Genomic DNA, 9,234 nt, shown 5'->3' with positions numbered 1-9,234 from the left:
TAACGGGGGACAAGCAGAAGGGAGAGGAGAAGGTGTCCGAGTCCGAACCCATAGTGCTGTCCCGGCTCACTTCATCAGACAGCTCACAGGAGCCCTCGTCGCCTTCCTCCCCACCTGAGGGGAGCTGCTGCTGGTGTGAGGACGGATCGGCTCCAGCCTCGACCACCAGGCTGTGGCTCTCTGTGGAGGTGCTGCTCGTAATGTTCCTCTCCTCATCCTCGTCTTCCTCCTGGGCTGCTGGGGGACGGGAGTGAGGTCTGGAAAGGATGTTTATAAATTGAGTTCCTTGAGAGTATTTCAGTTCATGCTTTACTGAAAACTGCTTCCCACTACTGTGTGGTGCTGATCGAGATATCAGCACCGCATAAACAACCCAGAGACACATTTTAAGTAACACGTTCTTGTACCGTCTGCCTCTGCGGCGGGCGTTCCTGCGTACAGGCGAGCTCTCCGGAGTGATGTATCGCAGCGCCTCTTCATCCTGCCTCTGGATGCGGGAGTTGGGGACCCAGGTCAGGATAAGAGTGGTGCCCAGGCTCTCATCCTTCTCCACATGGACACAGAGGTAGCCTGCAGAGGGCAACAAAACCTTGATCGTGTTATGACTAATTATGGTGGAGGTAATTTGGGAATGTAAGAAGAGCTTGTGAAGCATTTTATATATAGCAGCCAATTTAAAACAAATACGTAACTCGAGAACAGGGAGATGATGATGACAGAGGAAGTGTTGCTCATATATGCCAGGAAAAAAGACAACACGTATTCAAAACCACTCCACTAGCCGTGTACGGTCTTTACATGTATGAATAAGGCAAGTAGACAAAGGTAAAGCAATTCAACTAACGACCAAAGGCTTCATAAAACAGAGGAACAGCTCTTGTTTGAATTTATGAGGCAGTACAATAAAAACCTGAATGAAGTTTACAGCAGCTTATCGGACACAGCTATAAATGTCACATGGTTTAGAGCCCCTTTAATCTTACCTTTTAGATAGAGGTTAGAAGTATAACTCTAGCTATTTTAACCTTGATTTCAAAGCAAAAGTGTGCTCTTTTGGATTAGCAGCAGTATCAGTGAGGTTTATATAGGTTTATATTAAATCAAGTGCCTTTTTACTCAATTAAATTTACTGCTCTTTTTATATTTTTAAAACGTCGTCTCACATTTTCTTCTTCATTTATCGTTTTATGGTTTTCATGTTTGTCTTTTTATATTCCCTTGTGTTTCTTCTATATCTAAATGCATGATAGCTAAAAGAGTGTGACATCGCTTGCTTCACAGTTGAACACTTTCCCCAAACAGGCAAATTTATATTCCATCTATTCAAATCCAAAGGTTATCACTAGATCATTTCTACATATTTGACACTGGTGTGAAATTCTATCATCGCTGGCATGTGGATTGTTGAGTTGTGGTCACAAACACGTTTTATTAGGTCAAAGTGACCTTGACCTTTGACTGTTGAGTTCATACTTCAATCCAATTTGTGCTTTTTGCATTCACATACAGTGCTTTGCACCCCTCATTTCTTTACATTTTGCTTCTAAGGAGCCAGACTTTTTTTTTTTTTTTTTACATGGTCTTGAGCAGTAGCTTTTCAGGCTTTCTGAATATATTTTCAATTATACCAGGGGAACACTTTTGTTGGTTAAGCCACTTAACACTGACCTGGGAGTTACTCAAACATACAAAACGGCACCTAACCAAAGGTAGCCAAAGATAAGACAGTTGGACGAGTGTGAAATGTTTGCACCAACAAAGTGATTTCTACAGAGCCATGAGGTGAAAACATTTGAGGAAGAGACAAGAGAAGAAGTGTCAGGCGTTAACAAAAAAATAATAATTATAATAATTCAGCAAAAGGACATCTAGTCCTTTTAGTGAATTATTATAATTTTTATTAATTAGTATAATTCCAGCTATAATTTATAGCTGGAGAGTGTCTGAAAGTCACATCCTATTCAGCTGATCAATGAACTGTTCACAGAAGCTTTGTCAGGGTGGCTGTTAAGAAGAAAAAGAAGGCTGAGAACTTGTCAATATCTAAGGAGGAGGTCGGGAGAGAGGGATAACAGTGTCTAGACCCATCTGTAAAATATGATGGAGACTGTCATGGTTTGGTGCTGCATTTCAGCCCGTGTTGGGGATTTTGTCAAAACTGAGGTACAGAAAAATACCTTCAGATTTTCATCCACCATAAGTATCTGAAAGATGTCTGACGTGGCACCTGCTTTATTTTTCAGTATGACAGCGTTCCCAAAATACACGGCCAATACGTTAAAAGCTTACAGGGATAGAAAAAACACAGAGTGGAACATTAGCCACGGACTGGCCAACCCAGACCCCAGACCTCAGTGTGGGATCATCTTGACAGATAGAGGAACAAAAGGCATCCAACATTCAGAGAAGAGCTTTGAATATCCTTCAAGAAGCCTGGAGAGCTATTCCTGAAGACTGCTTAAAGAAATTACAAGAGAGATTGCTAAGAGTTCACGCTGTGCCGTGACACTAAATATTGACTTTTAACTGCTGTGTTTGCCTTATATATACTGTAAATTGCTGCACCCATTTCCCATTTTTTAGCAAAATAAAAAGAAATGAAGGGTAAATCAAGACTTTTGCACAGTAGTGTAATCTCCTGGAGTTTCTCAAATAACATGTTCTGAAGAACGAGGCATGTCACATTGACCGTCTTTGCACTTTGACCAGTTGTGCCAAACCGCCAAAGAGATATCACATTCACAAGTTGGAATGAACACACATCCCCCAAAGTATAACACCTCCGGTTGTGGTGGCTGCCAGCGCCGAGGTGTAAAAAGCACTTCCATGCCAGCTACAGATAGATAAAACACAATGTAATGTAATGCAGGCGCTGCAAATACAACACAATCAAACCGACAAATGCACTGCAAAGTCAGTAATACCCTGCAAAAAAGTCTAAGTAACAGCTGGGGACAAATAGCTGACTTGAGCAAATTAAAAGGGTACAAAACACTTAACAAGTGTCTCAGCCATTTTCACTTTTTCATCATGACCTCTATAAACAACTGTATTACTGTCTTGGCTACTTGCAGCACATTTATGTATTTTCTTCTGTTGTATTTGTCAAGTTGAAAAGTTTAGAAGAAGAAACACTTGGTTCAGTCTAACCTGGGTGGTGCTCAGCCAGGCCAGGCAGGGGCTCCGCGGGGTGCACGCAAACATTATTTTTGGAGAAGATAATCTCGCCATCCAGTCCCGAGCGTAACGATGAGCCCCCCGCCCCAGGGTTAAAGGTCAGGAGGTCGGAGGCCTTGGAGGAGGCACGCCGTAGGAGCCGACCCAAAGACATCTCCTCAGGCACCAGGACACTGCGCCCATCCTCTGAATATGAGAGATTAGGGAGTAGAAAAAGTCATCAGGTGAAGGGGAGGATATAAAGGAAAAATTAAAAGTATAATTTCAGTAAGGTAAATATTTGACAGAAGGTGCAGCACAAATTGGTTTAAGAGCTGCACTGATCCTCCGTCACACGTGTGCTAGTATTTACTGCAGTGTCCTTACTGCAACGCCCAGCCCTACAAGGATCCCCTCTCCCCGCCGTACTTGTTCAGCACTTCCCCATCCCACATTTTCTCTGCCATGCACCTGCGCTCCCAAACACATTACCACCTTCTGCATACTGTACTACTGTGTAGCCGAGGGTGTCCCACCTTTTGCAAACAGCACACACATATGCCGTTGTGTGTACACACACGGAGAGAAAGACGTGCGCAAACACACTTTACTCCATCTGTGTGAAATTCAGGGCAGTTATCAGTAGCCAGCAGATGACATCAATGCCAGCAATGAATTGGGATCAGCTTGTCACACCAGCAGTGTTTAACTTGTCTGCTTTAGAAAGAAAGCTTTGTGCGATGTCAAGTTAGATGTAACAGGGCTCTTTTGAAGCTTCTGCTTCGGCGTGTTGTTGAAGGCTTTCGTCAATGATAAGGTTTAAAGGGGATCTTAGTTTGCAGACTCAAAGAAAACTAATTAAAGCCTTACTTTTGCATTTAACTTCTCTTCATTGACATCAAAGAACTGCAGAATGCAATGATAACTTTTATTTATCTTAGCTGTGCCTGTATCTTTGAATCCAATGCAAGTGTGTAACCTTGTTCTCTTGCAGGCTGAACACCCCGGCATGTACTCCTCACTATCTGAGGAATGTTCCCTGCTTTTTCCTCAGAGGGCATGTTTACCTCTGCTTGATTAAGAAGCCACCCCACTTCCTGATGCCAGGCCCCAGACAGGAAAGCTACTGGCACGAAATCCGGTGCAGGACCACTTTTTTGGGGGGTGGGGGTTAGAAAGTGTCTGTGGTTTCTTGCAGATGTCAGTAATCTTAGGCTTAGTCCCATTTTACTAGTTTTGCTCATCACTGTTTTTAATTTAGTAGATTAATTAGTAGATTAACACATTAACATTTTGTTGAATTTGGCACAAGATTAGTCTGCTACTGAACCCGTCATAAGACAATCTATTGTGCACTCACCTGCCATTTCATTAAGTACAACGGTTCAGCTGCTTAATACAAATGTCTGATCAGCCAATCACATGACAGCATTCAGGCACAAAGACATGGTCAAGATAGCCTGCTGAAGTTCAAACTTGGGCTGGGCCATATTATACCCTTCACGGTAATACCGGTATAATGTTAGGCAACGATAAGAAAATAAAATATCGTGATAGAATATGGGTAAAACGCGCATGCGCAGTGCCTTTGTTCCAAAAAGCATGGCGGCAACGGAGAATGAGAAGGGGGGAAGCGGATCGTTGAGTGCAATGGATGAACCAGAATTGGTTTGTAAAAATGGTGCAACTTCAGTGATGTTGAACTGGTTTGGTGTTTGTCTGTCAGATACCCACCAAAGGACATTTTTTTGTAGAACATGCAAGCGGCCGGGTCCCAAAGTCAAACGAACAACTGTGGCATATTGAGAGTTAAAAACTGTCTAAATGATTTCACCTTTAATAAAATGATCAGCACTGCTGCTTTACCAGGTGTAACAATTAAGTTTAACATCCAAGCATCCATGAAAACAGAATTTATTACATTTAACGGAGTTAGAAGTTAGCAGGAAGTTAGCTCGCTAGTTTCACTAGCTACCTAAGCATGATATAGCATGTTCTGACTGAGAGATTTCTGAAAAAATTAAAACGTACAGCTCTGCTATCACTTCCAACATAAATGAAGACAGGAAACTAAACAGCAGTGACGTTTGTAGGGTTACTGAAGTTGGGCTAGCTGGTATATAATGATGTGCTACGTGATCGCTAGCGACACAGCTATGTTAGCATAGTAAAAACAGTGAAGATGCAGGATGAATGCTAACACTTTTCCACTCGATAAACGTGAGGGTTCCCGATGGTTAGAGACAAATGCAATCGCATGGCAGCATGCTATAAACGGACCAAACTTCAGTCTGAGATAATCCATCCACAATACAAGGTTAGTCATTAATATACTGCAACAACATGGGAATAGAGCAGCTGTGATAGAATACAGCATTAAGGAATCAATGGTACAGAAGTGGAGGAAGCAAGAAGTATGAGTTGAATAAAGTTTGATTTATCTGACTGCTTTGTTTCGCTTAATGTGCCTTATAATCCCATGCACCTTATGGTCCGAAAAATACGTATTTGACTTTTTTATTTGGCACAATGCAGTTTAATGTTGCAAAGCACCTCTTTTTAACTTCAGTGGATATTATACATGGTTATGCTCAGGATACATCTGCCCATTTCTACTGGAAATGCCCTTGGATTAAACTTTCAGCAAGAAATTTGCATTTGCACTGTTAAATTTTTATATAGCTTTAATGCACATAAAAAACAGCTGCTTTTTTTGCGCTAGTAAAGTTGTGGAGTTGTATTTTGTCTCCCATCAATTATATTGTCAGTTATATCGTTATCGCAAATTTTCAAATATATATCGTGATAAATATTTTTGGCCATATCGCCCAGCTCTAGTTCAAACTGAGCATCAGAATAGAGACAAATGCTCATTGCATGGTTGTTGGTGCCAGACGGCCGTTCTGAGCATTTTAGAAACTGCTGATCTCCTGGGATTTTCCCACACAACCATCTCTAGTGTTTACAGAGAAGGGTTGAGGAAAAAAATAACCAGTCAGCGGCATTTGTCTGCGTAAAAATGTCTCTTTGATGAAACAAAGGTTTGCAGAACAGCATCAATGAATCCACAACACCTCAAACACTGAAACAGATGGGCTGCAGAAGTCGACACCACCTATCAGCTAATAACAGGAAACTGAGGCTACAGTCCACACAGGATCACCAACAGTGGACAACAGAATATTGGAAAACATTGCCTGGTCTGATGAGTCTCAATTTCTGCTGCCACATTTGAAGGGTAAACAACATAAAAATCATGGATCCATTCGCAGGTCACGTGATGGTGGTGTTGTGGTGTAGGGATATTTTCTTGGCAATCCTCCACAGTCACCAGATTCAATCCAACAGAGCACCTTTGGGATGTGGTGGAACAGGAGATTTACATCATGGATGTGAGCCAAAAAAGATTTGTGTGATGCTGTCATGTCAATATAGACCAAAATCTATGAGGAATGTTTCCAGCACCCTTTTTGAATCTGTGCCACAAAGAATGAAGGCAATTCTTAAGGGGGAAGGGGGTTCTAACCACTACTCGGAAAGTACAGCTAATACAGTAGCCTATGAGTGAATATACATAAATACTTCAGACTAGCAGTAAATGAAGAAAAATAATAGTTGTATTTCTGCATACTCTGATCCATGCACATAAAACATGCAAACTGACCATTATTCAAATAATAAGAGGGCTAGACCGTAAAAATGATTCTTTTGTGAAATCCCTGCTACTGTGTAGTTATTTTGGTCTGTATGCGATTACAGGGTGAACCGGGTCATCTTCTCAATCAGGCTGGACAGCGTCCTCTCACTCTTTCCTTCCCCCTTCATCTTTATGCTGTCAACGCCTTGGCGTGCGCGCACATTCCCTCTCTTCTCTGACCTTTCAGTTTTATCAAACCGCTCACATGCTCAAGACTGAAACACCATGTTCGCCTCAGTCTAGTCCTGCTGTGACAGACAGAATGATGCACATTTTTCGCAAACTTTTAACAGATCACCTGCCAGAAAGATTGAAACTCTTAATGTGAACATGAAACTTTGCAAGGCTGAAGCTGAGCTGAAAATGTAGAAAGCAACAAGCTTCCACGATCTCAAATTCTCACCTCTGGGCTACATTAATTAAGTTGTCACATTGTGACATATGAATGAAGGAGCCAATACTTAACACTCCTATTTCATCACCACTGTATATTAATGCCTAAGGCAGGTGGAAAAAAGGAAGGCTGAGAAACAAGATTCTTCTGAAGTCAGCGAGTTATGATAAAATGTTACAGGTGACTCAGTGGGAAATGGTTATAAACACAGCATAGTTCTCTCATTTTTTCTTTTTGGTGTTTTACATGTTAAAATGACTTAAGTGTAAACCAATATTAAGTTTTTTCAGATATGGTGTTGATAACTTGCAGTACAAACAGGACAAAGATAAGTAGCTTTTTTATAGATAGAATTGAAAAGATGATTCACCTTTTTTAATTTTATTTTATTAAATATGAAGTGATAACATGTATCCATCTCATTTTGCAACAGAAACAGACCACAAACTACAACTTGTCTCTAACAGGTCCCACACATAGGGAGCACTTTGAGAAACTTGACTTAATTACGATGCGCTCAGGTTATACAGATTAGACGTGCACCCGTGACGTGGGTCAACGCGTTTCTGAGGACATAAAAGGGTGCCTGGGGGTGGTTTGATCCCTGCCCTGACTGCGGTGGGGCAGCCTGTGCAGCAGAGGCGTGCCGTGATGTCCATCAGCTATCAATACAGTCCTGACAGGCCCTTACGAGTTTTTACTGTGGCTCTGTGGCCTGAGCCTCACTCTGTAGCACCTTGAACATAAATATTTTACTTTAGCTCAGCTGAGCCATGGCCGAAATCCGACTGCTTGGCTGGTGTTTTAAAGCCGTCCGCGTTTGCATGCAACTTAAAAGTTGCCGGGAGACAAAAACACTTCGGGCTCGTACCGGAGAAAAGCGTCCTCCTCGGCGCTTTGGCACACACCTGTTCCAGCGGCAGAAATGAATGAATAACAAGCAAATTGTAGAGAAGCGGAGCGAGAGGGGAAGGGGGCTAAAGCAGCTGAGCTCTCACCGTCAGTCCCGCCGCAGGAGTCTACAGCCCACACCGGACAGCCATCACACCGGGCAGGCAGGGGCCGAGCGGGACGTACCGGCGCTGTCTCGCCTCCTTTCTCCCAGATCCGGCTCTGTTGTTATTAACTGTAAGTCCTGTTTGTATCCTTGTTTTCCGACAGGGCACGCTACATGTCTGACTGCTGCGGTTTCTACAGCGGAAAAAATACACTTCCGGTTCGAATTTTCAAAGTAAAAGCTCGCGCTAGACTAACAATGCGTGCGGTTTAATTTGTAGCCCGCACATGTCGCGCTTCCTACAACTACCCGATCGTTTGCGTCCTACTTGACTTCACAGCTCCCAGACCAATCCACAAATTTATTGCTGCTTCCGGAAATTTAAATGGGTTTTTCAATCCAAAAAAGCCTGGGCGTAGATTTCATATTCAAAATAGTGAAAGAAAAGTTGGAGCATGGCTGCATTTGAAAATACAAATGCATTTCACACCATCCGCAGTCGTCATCGGCCCCAGCCTATCATAAAAAAGCAGAGCTTTTTCATCATAAGTGACGTTTTAAAGGTCACTGGCAAAGGCTTGAATACAGTTGGTCAGAGGCTCTTCACACACCAGCACTGCTGCCTTTACCTGGCAGTACAAACCTGATTATTTTTTTAGGTTATTTCCCACTAGAATAATATGCTTAATGTAAATCATACAACCATACATACATACATACCACTCAGAATACAAAGTGTGCAGTAGTTTTGTGTCAAATGCATACACTAGTGGGGCATGCAAGTCCAATTACTCAGAGGGAGCATGATCACCCTCATCCAAGGATTCATCCAGCTATGAGTCAGTTACATCATGGTTGGCTTTTATCAAACTGTTCAGAGGACACAGTAAATGTGACATCTCATCATAGTAAATGCTACACAAGTGCTGCAGACAAACAATTTTGAATTATTTTTTAACTATTTCACAAAAAAATAAATGCAAAAATCAT

The 9,234-nt window shown here is 42.2% G+C and overlaps 1 protein-coding gene across 2 annotated transcripts in view; it reads right to left on the bottom strand.

Moving 5' to 3' along the window:
* The window catches only part of tbc1d16 (TBC1 domain family, member 16), a 29,213-nt gene that overhangs the window by 19,204 nt on the left and 775 nt on the right, over positions 1–9,234 (bottom strand). Inside the window, exons 1-4 of one of the 2 annotated variants that reach the window (XM_026165070.1) lie at positions 8,246–9,234; positions 3,151–3,363; positions 408–570; positions 1–257 (exon numbers count right to left, since the gene is read on the bottom strand). The exon at positions 1–257 is cut by the window's left edge and continues 52 nt beyond it. In XM_026165070.1, coding sequence (XP_026020855.1) covers positions 1–257; positions 408–570; positions 3,151–3,331 — 601 coding nt within the window. In that variant the 5' untranslated portion in view covers positions 3,332–3,363; positions 8,246–9,234. The remainder of the gene's footprint in view (positions 258–407; positions 571–3,150; positions 3,364–8,245) is intronic. The other variant, XM_026165072.1, reaches the window with a different exon arrangement.

Source organism: Astatotilapia calliptera, chromosome 4, assembly GCF_900246225.1.
Source record: "Astatotilapia calliptera chromosome 4, fAstCal1.2, whole genome shotgun sequence".
Lineage (NCBI taxonomy): Eukaryota > Metazoa > Chordata > Actinopteri > Cichliformes > Cichlidae > Astatotilapia > Astatotilapia calliptera.
This window is presented reverse-complemented; position numbering and strand designations above follow the sequence as displayed.